Source organism: Nematostella vectensis, chromosome 15, assembly GCF_932526225.1.
Source record: "Nematostella vectensis chromosome 15, jaNemVect1.1, whole genome shotgun sequence".
In the NCBI taxonomy this organism is placed as follows: domain Eukaryota; kingdom Metazoa; phylum Cnidaria; class Anthozoa; order Actiniaria; family Edwardsiidae; genus Nematostella; species Nematostella vectensis.
The window spans coordinates 9,399,479-9,415,989 of NC_064048.1; the positions used below are offsets into that span (position 1 = coordinate 9,399,479).

Consider the following 16,511-nt stretch of genomic DNA (forward strand, 5'->3'; position numbering starts at 1 on the left):
AGCACTATTAAGCGAATATCTGTATATGATACTGACAGCAAGATGGAATTGCCATCCGTTGACAATTCTAAAGACGGGATGATTTCACTTTATCGTCGTCATAATCACCGTCACTATCGCTCTTCATAAACTTATCATCACCACCCAAACAATCATCATCATTATAATCATCATAAAACATCATAGGCAATTTGATGATTAGCCTTATCATTAAAAGTACTTTGTTTAAGTATTTCATCTCTTTTATTTTTACTATTATTTTCAGTTTTAGGTATTTGCTTTTCGGCTTTGCGTCTTTAGTAAAGCGCTCGCATGTATTCTTGATATTTAGCAATTGCTTGATATGTATGTATTCTTGATTTGTAGCAACTGTTTGGGCAAAGTAAAGAATGAAAAATAAAAAGAAAAATAAAGTTCATTCATCATCATCAATGTCAACTCTTAAGGTTTCATCATAAAATGACTATACAATAATTTCCGTTATTCATTGTTTGTGAATACTAATACGGTACTAATACCGCAAAACTATAGCACGTTTTTTTTAATAGCTGGATTTAGATGTACGTCAAAAATGTCAATGTTTACTAAAATTGTTGGGCTCTCGAGAGCCAAAAGCGTCCCATATGTAGCACCTGCTCTATTATGAAGCAACTCTGCTATTATCAAACATTTATTACGATACTAACAATGGTGGACTAAATCCATTATCCCCCTCCCGCTTAAGACTTAAACTTGTAAGAATTTTATGAGAGTCAGGATCTACAAATCTTTCTTCCATTATTTTTCATTTAGATGCGAAGGGTATTCTAAATTTTCCTTCGCCTTTTCTTTGGTCATCAAGAACTTTTTTAAGCGTTTTTTTTTCTTTTTGCTGTGACGCAGGGGCATCCGCGGCAGAATATATGCGGGTATTTGGTTTGATTTTGGCTTGGGGTCATGTTTCGTAGCCTCACTTTGAAAAATGAGGCCGCGAGAGACTAGAACTAACATTTTGACAGACGAGCAATCGAACATTTACCCTGGTCCCAGAGCCTCGTGCGTCTCTCTATTTAGTGGCCGGCGAGGTTGAGACATCTCAACCTCGCTGGCAACTGAATAGAGAGACGCACGAGGCTCTGGAACCAGGGTATCGAACATTGTGTCATGTTTTGACATGGGACTCGTGATCTCTCGTACGGTTCTCGTGGTCAATAAATCAACAAGAGGAGTGCACAAGCAAGATTTTTAGAGAAAATTTCGGTAAGTTTGGAAAAATGTTCACTCGTCAGTTACTTGGGACGAGTTTTACCACAGCTTTCAAAGAGTGTCGAAGGGGAATTTTATAACAGTTTCAGACCGATTTTGCCGACACATTAGCCTGGTCGGAAGCGTACCATTCGTACCAACACACGTGCCATGGTCGCGTCTCCTGCATTGTAGCAGCTCTCAGAAGATTTCACCAGATTGGATTAATACACCACAGACAAAACAATAGAACGGGAATACAATAGAACAATGAGGTAATCCAGCCAATCCTGTTAGGCCTTACGAGCGGGCTGCTACATTACTGGCAGTCGATGGCGATCTCGACAAAATTTGGCAATAAACAAGCAAACAAGCATCGTAACTCAATGCCTAAATACTCTAGCTCACTTGTCTATGGACTGTACGGCGTTTGGGAAAACTTATCAGTTCAAAACAATGACCCAATGCCTTCTAGTAATTGATGAAGAGCATGCAACAAGTTTTAGCAAACCCAAGTGATGCTAAAAGGTGAAAAACACCTTGACAGAAAAGCTAATACTGTAAAACAATCGAAACAGATTATTAAATGGTTTTGTTCATAACTCCAGGCTGTTGTGTTGTTTTTAAAACTGACCAAATAGGTCGGGGAGGAAATCAAATTCCTACCAATCATGACTCTCGGGTAAAAGAATAAATACTAATATATTGCCAAACCCTCTAACAATTAGCCTACCTTACGTGTATTGGTATTTTTTAGCTAAGAAAAACTCAGCGCGATATGATAAGCTGCCGCCATCTTGGTGTTTGTTTCAAAATGACAGAAACAAGAGAGGAAGTAGCAGGGGTAAGACCACGGGCGCAAGGAATTCAACAATCCCAAATAAAATTTAAGATTGTGCCAGCTATTCAAATCTCGAAAACATCGCTAGCCATGTAGCGTTAGGAACAACTCTGAAGCAACTGTATATCACTGTCGCAGCATTTCCTTTTTTTAGAAACTTCTAGTTTAATTATATGTGATATATATTCAAATATATTACTTACTAACATTACTTGAAGCACGGGTGGCCTGCGCGTCGGCCTCTCACCGCTGTGGCCAAGATTCGAATCCTGGCTCAAACTGGGGATTTTTTTCCGGGTTAATGCCTTGATTCGTATCACAAGTGAGTTTAATTTATTCTCCCGTGTTTCCAGTCTTCTCGGATAAGGACACTAAACCGGAGGTCCCGTCTCTTCAAGGTGCACAACACTAACCTGAACCGAAGGGACGTAAAAGAACCACTGGGGACGCAATAAACCCTCTGGTAGTGACCACCCCCAGTGACAGTGCTTACTAACCGAGGGCCATATGTTAGAAAACTGTTATATTCGGTTAAATATGTTACCATCGATAAACAAAGATTAAACTGAAACTGAAACACTACAACCCCCCAGCCCTACCTTCCCTCCCAATCCCAACGGGCCAGGGTTATGCTTTTCATGATTCGTTCGCAGAAATTAAATCAAATTTAATTATGTCATTCAATCAATTAACTACAGTTTACTACAGTAAGTAAACTACGATACGAAAAGAATGCAAAAAACTCCTCTACATATGAAGAAAACGTTGTCGTTTTGAGGGACTGGTACCGAGGAATCTTAGTTTCTTTTCAGATACTTTCTCCATTGACCAGGGATGGTCACAGTCACTGTTTTTCTCTTCTGATTACAATTCAGATTCAAAAAGTTTACGAAGCACCTGCGGTACGGCAACTTTAAAAAAATTCCAAATGAGGAATATATTAGTTTCCTTATATGGAAGTGACCGTGTTTGTCAAAAACGACAATTTTTGGCTAAATTTTCTTGATATGCGGGGAGTAAAATGTTGCGAAAGAATTTTACCAAAATATGAATTCCGAGCTGCAATCATGTAAAAAAATGTTGACAATTTCTGTCTAATATTTTCTCCATTGGACTGCTATATTAACATTAGTGAATCTATCTTGGAGGAGATATAAATGTGCTCGCGAGCAATTCACTTAACTTGCATATTAGTGATCAAAACATATAAGAATTTTGGAAAGATAACGACTTTCTTCCAATTTTAGAAATCAATAAGTGTGAGAGTAGTCCGTGTAAAAATGGAGGAAACTGCACTGATCAAGTCAACAATTATATATGCACCTGTCAGCCAGGATATACAGGGAGAAACTGCGAAAAAGGTGTGAGAATGTTTTTCTATTTAAAATCAATGAAAGTCTCATAACTGCTCTAAATTTATAATTTCTTAATTGATTCTAAAGATATTTGAGTAGGTTTTTTTTCTTTTTAGGGCGTTTAGAAATAGTTTTTGGTAATCCGGTGTAAATGTGATGGTTTTTTTTATTGTTGGTTCCTCTTGGCGCAATGCTCTAAACTATCATGCTTTACTTTTGTTTGGATAACTTTTAATAACTTTGTCGTTACTTTGCAGACATTCCTGAGATGTTGAAGCAAGGGGAATTAAATGTATGCGATCGTAGGGACAGGTTAGTGTCAGAGGCGGATCAAAGGGTTGGCCGAGCTGGCTTCGCTCCCCCCCTTATTTTAATATATATTGGTTGAAATTATCAAAGCATTGAAAGATATCAAGGAAGAAAACTGAATTTGGCCCCCCTCATTTGAAACTCTTGTTTCTTCCCCCCCCCCCCCCTTGTCACTTCTGGATCCACCCTGGTTACACTAGGTAGCCAACTGAGGTTGAGTCTAGGTTAACTGTACCCAGGTTGGCCCTGGTTGACTTTTCGTGCGGTTACACACGCTCAATCTAACTTAGTTGAGTTACAAACAGTGAAGAATAGAGTGTCCTTGTGTCACGGGTTACTCATCACTGATCATCAATCAAATACTTTGGCGGGATTTATTCAAGCTTGTTTTCAACATTGAACGCTGTTGTAAAGACTATATACAAGTTATTGAGCATACATTGAGTAACAATTTGTTTTCAAATATGGATTAAACAAATTTATGTTTGAAAACACGACACTAGCATTACCATCATAAGTCGAAGAATCGTTACGAAAAGCGACTTGGTTTAAGCAGAACACGCAATTTAACACCAGGCCCGTACCCAGGATTTTTCTTGGAGCGAACGCACCCCCTGCACCCCCCTGGATACGGGCCTTAACACCATTACACGTTATTATCTTTCCGCGCTTATTACTGCAACCTTTTGTTCGCCGGACTCTACTGCAGTAGAATTTCCTTCGTTCTCGATGACTTCTACTGACGTTTCCGGTCGCGGTTAACCTAAAAAACTAACCTCAGTTAGCCAATTACCGAACCTTTGCTGGAAGCTCTAGTAGTGTAAACACGGCAATAAACAACAACAATAACAGCAAAAGCGATAACGTACGGAAAACAAAATAAGACATTTACTGAAAATTAAAAAATTATATTGGAAAAATGCAAAATCCTCAGAGCTGCATAACATTTCAAAGAACTCCCCAACAAGTAAACTCAAGTCTCTTCACATAAAAATGGCCACCTTTGTGATTTAACATGTGTTTCTAGTGTAGACCAATACTGGTACTCATACTTGAAAACTTGTATTTTTTATCAGCTATACTGTTCAGAATATTCAGTCATACCGAACTTCGCGCGTCACCTATTACTATTATCAGTGTGGCATTTTGGGATTAGGCCGTTGTCAAGGCAGCACGTGAGTAACAATAAATAACAACAAAGCAACATCACCTCTCATTTAACCCTATTCAGACTGGGCTTTTTTGAGCTGTCTGTGACTGGGGGGGGGGGGGGGGGGCTAAAAGGGCCCCCCCTCCGTATTTCATGAACCGCTTAGGTTATGACCATCAAACTTACAGACAATGAGCACCAGCATGCAAAGAAACGTCCCGCCCTATTTTGGGTGTGGTCGAATCAATTATGACGCCACAATGACGTCATAAATACGATGCCTTGCTATTCTTGCAAATATTGCCTAAATTATCAGATATCGGGTTGAAATCTTTTTGCATCATTCAGATATGTCAAAATCAACCTTTTAACGGCTTTACAATGCAAAAAGGCCATAAAAACGTTTATAATAATTTTTTGTAAGAATTTCCGCCATCTTGGATTCTTATGATTTTTTGCAAAAGCAAAAAAAATCTGGAATTATTACAGAAAAAAATATTTGCATGCATTTATTACTGCTCATAGTTGTAATAAATGATAAATGAATAATGTTAGCTTTTAAAGTGTAATCTAGTAAATCTAGTGACATTTTGAACAACAGCTTTGAGAGAGCAAAATTTACCCCCCTCCCCTCAAATATCCGAGGTAAAAAAATTCTAGCGCTTTTGTGAAACTTGTCAGCTAAACAAATTATAAAGTCAAAAGTGGTATTTAAATCTGAGAAACAGGGCTTAAAGAGCCCCCGCCCCCAGTCTGAATATGGTTAATCTGTATTCCCCTATGTCACATACACAAAGCATCTAGCAAAAGGAGTAGTTGATTGACATTCTTCCACTATTCAGCCACACCTTTGTTATTGTTTTCTTTCAATGTTGGAAGGCAAATTTTGTTAGAAAATTTCAGAATAACAATCTAAAAGCAAAGCTTTATACTTTATATAATTTTTTTTTTCATAGCAAGGAAATCAAGAAAGGATTGGCGTTTTTGTCAAACGCAGATACTTCTATATAAGAAAACTAATAATTTCTTTCCTTGGAATACTTACAAGCTCATTGTCATTGTTTTGGTTGGTCGTACCGCGGGGGTTTAGTTAACTAAATAAGTTGCTATCAGAAGAAAAGAAACAAGGCTTACTGCCTTTTTTAGTCAAAATGAGAAGGTATTTTGAAAGTTACGAAGTTTTCTCGAGGATTCTCTTTAAAGAAGTATTTTCATAATGAGTGAAAGGAGTAAGAAAGTTTTAAAGAAACGTCTGCCTCTTTGTAATTGTAAATCAATACTTTCATTACCAGTACGGTTTATGGAACCGCATACCGGACAGTCTACCAACTTAAATACGAAACCAAAATATTTTGCTGTCCCGGATGGAAACAGTTTAACATCTCATGCCCAATTGGTGAGTAAAAATCTGAGTAAAAACCTCCTTCCTCCTTGCTGTTGAGGCCACATTTGAAATAGCGGCAACATTTGTAATGAACTATCCATATCTCATGAAAGAAACATCGTATGACAACCAAACTTGATAGGTGTCATGTAGGTGTGAAAGAGGCGCAACGAGATGGTCACGTGATATGTGAAGTAATCGATTATGACCCTTGACGCTTTGTTGTCATCTACTAAGTTTGGTTGCCATACGCATATCAGTCAATCTTGTTTTAAAAACCGTCGTTTTTCTAGCTCCTCGGTCATTTCCTTATTAGGCCTTACATACCATATTTGGGAGTCCGCTTCAATCAATTTTATCTCTTTTTTATCGCTCTAGAGCTTTGTAAATCGATAATTTTCACGTAAACTTTTAGGAGTTCGTGTTTACTACGATTTTGCTGGCAGCCATCTAGGAATGGAGCCTAGTCCCTAACGTTTTAGAATATCACAGGTCTCCCGCTGGCTAGCCCCAGGCTCCTTTAGACCATTTAGAAAAACGACAGCCATTGCTTGATATGATGTTTCTTTTGTGAAATATATATATTTTTGATGATGTCATGGATGACGTCCCATATCACGTGGCCATCCAGTTGCCCCCCCTTTGACATTTACATGTATGTCATACGATGTTTCTTTCATGAGATATGGATAGTTTATTACAAGTGTGGCCTACCTTATTACAAATGTTGTCGTTATTACAAATGTGGCCTACCTTATTACAAATGTGGGAAGTTATTACAAATGTGGAAAGTTATTACAAATGCCTTAACACTCCCTCCTGTCATTATGCATTGACTTTCAGGCAACCTTGGCAAGGTTTATTGAACTACTTTGTCCACGGATTTGTTGTTAGAGGAAAAGGCAATAATTTTTTTTTGCTGTTTTCTTTTCAAAGCATGTAGCCAGTAGTTTCATATTTTACCTAAGTAACGATATTGAAAAAGACTACATTAAAACAGACGAATAAAAATTATTATTTTTCTTATCTAGAACACAATGATTGCGAAAGTTGTCCGTGTAAAAATGGAGGAAGCTGCACTGATAGGTTCAACGACTACACATGCAAGTGTCAGCCTGGATATACGGGAAAGAACTGCGAGATAGGTAATGTAATGTACTGTTGTAATGTTGTAAGTAATGGTAGCCGCCATTGATGCCCTGCTAATGAATGCTTCTGGGATAATAATACTCGGTCTATAAAAAGGATACTTAATGCCATTGAAGGACTAACGATACAACGAGTCAAAATGGTATGGTAAGTCAAAGACCGAAATGCAAGCGGTACATACTTAAGGGCGCGTTTTTTTTCTAGTGATTCCGGAATTAGAATGATTAGAATAGTAGAAGCGCGCGTTCGTTTACCCGGGTTCCCATTCCGGAATGGAATGATGGCCATTCCACCCATTCTGCTACCAGCAGAATGACTCGAATGCATTCTGAACATTCTCTTACTGTCGAATCCGTTATATCGCGACCTGCGTTTTCAAAACACGATTTGTTTTGGTTTTCTGTTCCGTCAGTAAAACTATTCTGAGCCAATCAGAGTCTCGCTTTGATAGCCACTTCCCTGGCTATCCTCTGAACGAAAACCAGACAGTGTCGCGACAGAAAGCCGGGCAACTTCACTAGGCGAGAGATGGCAAGAATCTGATTGGCTTAGAGTAATTTGACTGGCGGAACAATAAATCCCAAAAGACAAAAACAAATCGATGTTTTGAAAATGCGGCGTCGCGATACAACGGATTCGACAGTAAGACCATTCCCATTTCAGAATGATAGAGAAAAAAGCGCCCTAAGAAAGAGGTATTTATAAATAATCCACCTTTCTGCGCATGTACAATCAACCCTTTTTTCACATACGTTGTAACCATCATCATATCGAAAATCGTCTTTAAATTTGCAGACATTGATGAATGTGCCGGAAATCCGTGTAAGAACGAAGGAAAATGCATTGATCACGTGAACAACTACACGTGCAGGTGCCAAGCAGGTGTCTCAGGGAGGAACTGTGAAAAAGGTATTCAGGAGAAATCTTCAGTGTTTATGACACATAGGAAAGAAAAATGCTAGAGCTCTGCGCTACTTGACGGTTTGAGTGAGTCGCCATCTGCCCCGGGCAGGGCCTTTTATACCGCAGGCGCAGCCCCTGCGCGCCCCCGCACAACATGGGTATTTTACACCGCAGGTCCATCTTTAAAAAAGCGCGCGCTCCATTCATGTAGTTGAGATAGGTTTCTATGGTAATGCGCGCGCGAACTTATTGCTGGAATTAACTATCGATATGCTAGTTATACTTTATACTGCTCGAATCTTCAAAACCGAGATTTACAGAATGCAAAAAAAAAAAACTCCTCACCTACGAAGGTAAAATTTCTCTACAAACGTCATCTGGGCAGTTTATGCAAATAGCAAAGTTAATTAAGAGTAGTCCATTAGGCTGAATGCAATCCATCTCTTAAGATGATCTTAAAAGGTCAAGATGCATGAATAACGATGTTTTTCGTGAGATGAGTTCTTAATGTGGAAAATAACTGAGTTATTTATATATCATTCTTGTAGTGCCAACAAGTTGTGCGTCCATCCGAGCCCTCGGTTTCACAATCAGCGGTGTCTATCGTATTTTGGCCTCAAGTGGATCGAGTGTTTCGACTTATGTTTACTGTGATATGATAACAGCGGATGGTGGTAAGCTAAACACTTTATGTTTACTGTGATATGACAACAGCGAATGGTGGTAAGCTAAACACTTTATGTTTACTGTGATATGATAACAGCGAATGGTGGTAAGCTAAACACTTTATGTTTACTGTGATATGATAACAGCGGATGGTGGTAAGCTAAACACTTTATGTTTACTGTGATATGATAACAGCGAATGATGGTAAGCTAAACACTTTATGTTTACTGTGATAAGATAACAGCGAATGGTGGTAAGCTAAACACTTTATGTTTACTGTGATATGACAACAGCGGATGATAGTAAGCTAAACGCTTACATCTCTTTTTTATAATTTTGTGTAGTTCTGTTATTTCTATATTGTACGAAACAAAGGTGAACAACGCGTTTCGATTAAAAATAATAAATACAAAAGTAAAATGAATAAATAAACATTATTCTAGGCTAAAAGGTGCAGAATAAACAATTCTTTGTCTTGTTTTTCATCTGCGTTTCTAATATTCGACAGAAGCTAGTTCCAGTCTCCTTGTGAACGCGGAAATAATCTTCTCAGCGGCGTAGCCAGGATTTTTAACAGGAGGGGGCACAAAAGGAACTTTCAAGGAATTTTCTTCTGTATTTTAAATAATGTCTCATACATTTACTGTATTTTTGGCTGCTAAAGGGGGGGCCCTAGGCCATCCCCCCCTGGTTACACCCCTGCTTCTTATACTGGTTTTTGTCCGCCCCTAAAACTTAAGTCAATCAATATCAATTTTTCAAAACCTGTCGGCTTTTGTGGTCGCATTGCCAGCTCCTTATTAGGACAATACTCACCATATTTGGGGGTCCACTTTTTATAAATGCGACGTGAGCTTGCAGGAATTAGTGTTTGCTACGCGAAAGCTAGCGATAGCTCTTGAAAGAGCACCACAGGTTTCCTGCACGCTCGCCAGGCTTCAGAGTTATCTTAAACCATAAAGTGAAAATTCCATACATTTTCTGTAGTGCAACAACAGACATTCGGGACCCCAAGTTGTCTTGGTCTAGAAGATGGGGATAACTCATCTGTCTATTTGTCTGTTTGTTTATTTGCCGAGCCAGAGTTGTACCTATCCCCCGAGAAAAATCGCTTCATGCGAACACACCCTAAGATACACTCTGTCATTGCACTTCATATTACTTTTAGGATGGACAATGGTTTTCAAGGTCGTGTCAGGGCAGTCTCCGCTGACCACTGTTTTGTGGGCCTCCAATCTAACACGTGACGCAGACAGTAACGCACTCTCCGTCACAAAGACAAACACAAGCCATTACAAGAGTATGATCGTCGAGGATTGGGATGCCTTTGGACCGAATGAGGTAAGAAGTCCGGCTATCTAAGGTTAAGGTAATTCCTCTGAAATTGAAGTTACGGTGAGATTTTCTTTATTCTTTTAAAATAAGATCTTCTATGGTGATTCAAGCAATATCGCGGGCCCTTGTACAGAACTGGGCAATGAAATTCAGAGGATTGATCTTAACTATGAATTTAGCGTTAGAAAAGGTTATGCTTAGGCAGGCTCGTAGCCGGGATTTTGAGCAGGGTGGGGGGTGGGGTTTGGGGGGACGGGGTTCATTGACCCATAAAGCGGGGCATTTTTTAAAAGGTAGCTTGTCCTACCTTGTAGTGGCGGTTAATTTCCTTAATTAGAGTGGACTTTCCACATTTCAGTCAATCTTGTTTTCAAAACTGTCGTTTTTCTAGCTCGCTCTTTCATTTCCTTATTAGGAATTACACACCATATTTGTGAATCTGCTTCAATCATTTTTGTCGCTTTTTTGTTTCTCTAGAACTTTGTAAATCTTGAGAAATCCGTGTTTGCTGGCAGCCATCTTGGAAATGGAGCCTAGTCCCTAACGTTTTAGAATATCACAGGTCTCCCGCGCGCTCGCCCCAGGCTCTTTTAGACAATTTAGAAAAACGACAGCCATTGATTGATATGGTCGAGAAGGGGGGTGCTCTTCAGGAACCCCGAACCCCCCTGACTACGGGCCTGATGCTACCGAAATATTAACAATGTATCCCTCAACAGGTGCTTGTAGGTGCGTATGTTGAGGGGTTCTCGGTGTTTCACATGATTTTCAACGCAAAGAAATCCGACAAGATGAGCTGGATGCAAAAAAGTCGAGTTCTTAGTTCGCCGTGGACCGACCCAGCTCTGAGTGTCGCGATTCTTGAGTTTACTCTGAAAGGGATCTGCCCTGACTACCCTGGAGTCTGTCAACAGTTTGATGTTCTTCAAAGCGGACGCAAAGATTGCAGCTTTATTGGTGATTTGAGCAATTCATTTGTAATACACACGCGAGCAGGGGGGTGTATAGGGAAAAACACAGGGTTGGGTTCAGTGGGGTACCACGAATCAATAAAGCTCAAATCAGTATCTTAGCTCTGATAGCAGGGTCTTGGTCCATCTAGAAACGTTTTCTATCCAAATACAAACATAAAATGAACCGTCTTCTTAAGAACCACGAGGGCCACACGAGGGCCGATGGCAGTCAGACTGAAATCAAAAGACAAACAGGAGGGACGTGCGGGCGGACTGTCAAATATAAAAAGGCAGACAGACTTAAGTAGGACTAGTCTGCTTGGCAGCCGCTTTGAGGCGTGCGTGACACACGTGACATGACGGATAAACCTGGAAAACGCGCAATTCCAGATTCCAGAGAAGACACAATTTCTTCAGTGGCTATAGGTTCCTGGCATTACGGACTGATTTTTAAAACACAAATAATGTGAGGCCGAAGTGCACATAACCAGATTTTGGCTTTTTAAAATAAATTTTCCTTCTTTTCCGTCATGTCGTGTCACGTGGAAAAGGCGTGCGTGACACTAAAAGCGGATGCCAAGCAGACTAACATAGAGCGGGTAGCGTAACTTCCGGAGGGCCGTGGGAAACCTCAACCAAGACAAAATAATCTATTTGATTCCGGGCTATTTAACAGGCCGTACGCACTAAATTATCAGTCAGATCCTCAAAGAAACTTTTAATAGACACACTGCTTTTACAATTGCGAAATTTTTTGTTATTTTTTTAAAATCATCAAATCGGAGATTGTTATGTAATCGACCGGATTACACTGGTGACAATACCGCTCTAATGACTATTAATTCATCGTTTTAATGAGTCGATCATTTCTTTTGTTCTTTTCAGCTAATCACAAGGGTATCGACGTGATGGCTGTTTATCTTCGTTGACTGCGGTGTCTCATCCACACTGGTAGAGAACCGCTACAAGGTCGTGCTTAGTTTACCAACCTATCCACCCATTTGACCAAAGACATTGGAAGAGATAGCCTCCTCCGCAGGAAACTCGTAAAGAAAAAAAAAGAAGTAAAAGAACGGGTTACCTGTGGTGAAATTACAGAGAAGGGAGACTAAGGAGAAGTAGAGAGGGGCGCCTCCGATTTCCCTGTTTTCTCACTTCCGTTTTTCTTTGGCCACAGGAAACGCAGTTTCCTTAGTAGTTTCCTTACATGGAAGTGACCGCGTTTGTCAAAAACGACAATTTTTGGCTAATTTTTCTAGATATGCGAATCGCTGTATGGAGAGTTTAGCTTTACCATGATCATAATAATAAATATAATAATAATAATGATTATGATGAGCGAGCACACCGTGCCAGTTGACCGCAGGTAGGTTTAGTTCAAGACATGCTATTGAAAAACATTCCATGCCCTATTTTATAGTTACCATGTAAAATCCTATTATTGTGGTTGTAATAAAAAGGGGTAGAGGCGATTAACATGAAAGCGAACCTTTTTATTTTGTTTTACGTCAAACATTCGTGTAATGAGAAACTTTTTAAACAACATTTTCTAGACGCATGTACGTAGCGTTGAGTTTCCATGGAAACGTCTACACCTACTCCCGAAAGCTGAGTGGACGTCTAGAGAGCGGTACCTATATCACTAAAGAGGAGACTGCCTCATGACAATATTACGGAGCCTTAAAAGTCGATCCGTAAAAAGTCGATCCATAGAAAGTCGAAACAAGCAAACTTGAACACGAACCAGTAAAATATAAACACGATTTTGCTAAAGGAATTGGCACGACCACATGCCCTTCTAGGGCTCCGTAGAATCTGTTATGGTGACCGTGCACAAACAATCATTTGTGTCTCGAATAAAGCACCAACAGCTGATTAATCAGCTTCCCTTCCTCGCCCCCGATCTTTACCTTAGTTATTGGAACACCGCTATTTATGCCTGAAAATGCCTGTAAATACAAAATAATTTCCTACTCGGCATAACATTTGAGTTGAGGTGGGCGGAGACCAGAAACACATTTTTTTGTCTATGTGGCAAAAAAATATTACATTGGACACTAACCATCATTATTTCCATACTAAGCAAGGTCGAAAATAATCCAGCTAAAACGGAATTTTAACTATAATTTTACAGAAACGTTACAGAAACAGTTTTCAACTTTGTGAAGTGATCCAATATTAACACATCGAGTGCTGTCTTTGGCGTCAAACGTAACCGATGAGACAACATGGGGGTGTCAATATTTCCGTGCTTCAGGCTATCATTACAAAGGCAAAGTCCATCTGACACAAGATAAGAAACATGTTGAAAGCTCACGCGTCTTTTTGAATAGTATTTTTGATGATTTTTAGACACGCAGTTCAATCATACTTAATTTTTTTTATATATAATCAAATTTCACCAATCGGCTTGCAGAGTGTTTGCAGTCATTCTTTCTATATTTTTCGTTTTTATTGCACTTGTTTAATAGTCTTCTTTGTATCCTCTTGTATAGACATCTCCGATGGACTCGGCAGTAATGATTTAAGCGTGAGTCTTCAGCGGCGTAGCCAGGAGCAGAAGGGGGCCCAAAAGGGACTTTCAATGCATTTTCTCCTGTATTTTAGAAAATTACTCATACATTTACTGTATTTTTTGCTGCTTAAAGGGGCCCCCCATAGGCCACCCCCCTGGCTACGCCCCCGGTCTTTCTTGAGTTTGATAACGTGCAAAAAAAGTGTTTTTGCTGAACCAGGGATATGAGAAGACAGGGGCTGCATTAGCATGGTTCCAGCGCATTTCTGGTATCAATGTTTGGATCAAATCTATCAAGTCTATCCCAAGTTAAATAGAGCCAAGAGACCGAGACCGTTTCTAGAAAAAAAGCAAGTTGACGCTAGCCCAGGAATGAATGCCCTTTTTATCCAATCAAATGTCAAGATAGCCGTATTTATCCCTGGGTTTAGCGCTAACCTGTTTTCTAGGAACCTGCCCTAGAACTCGACCCCCCTCCCCACAGTATATTGGCATAGAAATACCCCCCCCCCCCCCAACCCCACCTTTCAAAAATTACAGTCTCCTTTTTTCTGGAAGGGAGGGATGAATCTTTTCTGTAATCACTTAATTCACAAAAATTATAATATTATTTGCTTTTAGAAAATGTGTGACACAAGTATGAATGTTCATGTTTTCTTGGTGTCAAAAACACCATTCATTAGCCTTCACTACATGTTCACAATTGTTTCTTTTACAATTTAGTAGTAATCGAATCGATGAACAAGTAGATAGATACTATCCCCTAGTTCATAATGTACTTCATTTTTAGAATATTTTTTACACTTTTCCAATGGCGACATTTTGTCACTTCTTTGCTTTCCCTTTTGCTGTCATCCACAACCGTCGAAGAATCCAAGGTCGCTGAAAAAGGACGGACAGGTCGGGACTCTGCAGGGAGAAAAGTCGATTTAGTGACAAAGGAAAAAAGGGAAACTTTAAGACAAAAAATAAATCGTGCATAAAAAAACTTTGCCATCATATCTAACACCCGTCCCTATGTAACGAACAATGGTCGAAATGATTAATTCAAATGTTGCTCTCTATTGTTCAAATCAACTGCGATAAATTATCTATGTTTTTATCACTGCAATGCTTTCAGATTAGGAGAATTTTTCATTTGAACTGGAATATCTTTCGTTGAAAAACAGGTGATCTGAGTTTCCGTGGGCGTATGCTAGAAATAGAATCTTCGTGCTAAATTTACCCTAACGAATATTTGGCTTTCAGCCTTGAATCCCACGCTTATTTACTTATCTTTGTTCGCGCTGATCATTTCTTCCCTTAGCTAACGCAGAAAAAAAGTGATGTAGTAAAGCAAAAAAAAAATAAAAAAATGACAATAAAATAAAAATAACAGTCAACTTTTGATTCTGTAACTGAGAACATTTTAATGTGATACTGAAATTCTTTGCGCCCTCAAGAGAGAGGATCAAATTCTTCAATTGAAGACAGATAGGTTTCAAAATGTACTACATGACTAATGAGAAGACTCTCGCAAAAAGCTAGGAATCCTTTTTTCTTACCCATTATTGAGAAAGGCGTATCCTCCTCTTGTTCCGATGGACAGCTAGTTTCTTCACCAAGTTGTATTCTAGGCTCTATGTTCTCAGCGATCTTTTTGAGACATCTTTTCAATAGCCATAGGATCCCGAGCAAAGCAATGAACCCAAAAAGTTGAATGATGGCCATTTGGGATTTCGCATCATCCCTAAGCTCAGCCCTTAGATACATTGTCTGCTGTTCAATGGTTGAAAAGACGTGTGAGTCTACTGTCAGTAGTAAATCAGTGTATATATTATGAAGTTGCTGAGTCCAGCATTTTTTATGTATAGTATAGTATTCATAATTAAATGAGGTTATACGCCCCCTGGAGCTATTAAAACGCGTACTTTGTGACAAGAGCTGTTTAACAATCGGACGGAAACTTTACAGTTTACAGACTTTAAAGTTTTAATTGAATTTTGTCAAATGTTTAGCTAGTATAATTGTTGGGGGAGGGGGCAAAACCCTCAGCTGCTCAACACACACCGAGCTAAGAATACGGGTCATATGAGAGAGCCTCTGTGGCGCAGTTGGCAGAGCGTCGCTCTGTAGTGCCTGTGCCTCGCACCACAGGTTTCCCGGTCGCTCTGTAGTGCCTGTGCCTCTCACCACAGGTTCCCCGGTCGCTCTCTAGTGCCTGTGCCTCGCACCACAGGTTTCCCGGTCGCTCTGTAGTGCCTGTGCCTCTCACCACAGGTTTCCCGGTCGCTCTGTAGTGCCTGTGCCTCTCACCACAGGTTTCCCGGACGCTCGGTAGTGCCTGTGCCTCTCACCACTGGGTTCCCGGTCGCTCTGTAGTGCCTGTGCTTCTCACCACAGGTTTCCCGGTCGCTCTGTAGTGCCTGTGCCTCTCACCACTGGGTTCTGGGTTCGATTCCCGGTTACGACGAGAGTTGAGTTAGTTGGTCTCGGCTTTGCTTGCTTCGCTGTGATCGGTTAAAGCGCAGCTGGGAGGTCCATACCCTTGACCGCCCCTCTTGGTACGCACATGTTACCAGTACCTACATGTTACGAGTACGCGCATGTTACGAGTATGCGCATGTTACGAGTACGCGAATGTTACGAGTACGCGCAGGTTACCAGTACGCGCATGGTACGAGTTTGCGCATGCTACTAGTACGAGAATGTTACGAGTACGCGAATTTTACGAGTATGCGCTTGTTA

At 40.0% G+C, this 16,511-nt stretch overlaps 1 protein-coding gene across 1 annotated transcript; it reads left to right on the plus strand.

Moving 5' to 3' along the window:
* Positions 1–2,738: 2,738 nt before the first annotated feature.
* Positions 2,739–12,752, plus strand: LOC5512417 (fibropellin-1). Its single transcript, XM_048722414.1, has 11 exons — positions 2,739–2,772; positions 3,313–3,426; positions 3,678–3,732; positions 4,806–4,904; positions 6,172–6,275; positions 7,295–7,408; positions 8,208–8,321; positions 8,864–8,989; positions 10,150–10,322; positions 11,036–11,273; positions 12,155–12,752. The coding sequence occupies exons 1-11, from the start codon at positions 2,739–2,741 to the stop codon at positions 12,196–12,198; spliced, it is 1,215 nt and encodes a 404-aa protein (XP_048578371.1). The 3' UTR covers positions 12,199–12,752.
* The last annotated feature ends 3,759 nt before the right edge of the window (positions 12,753–16,511 follow it).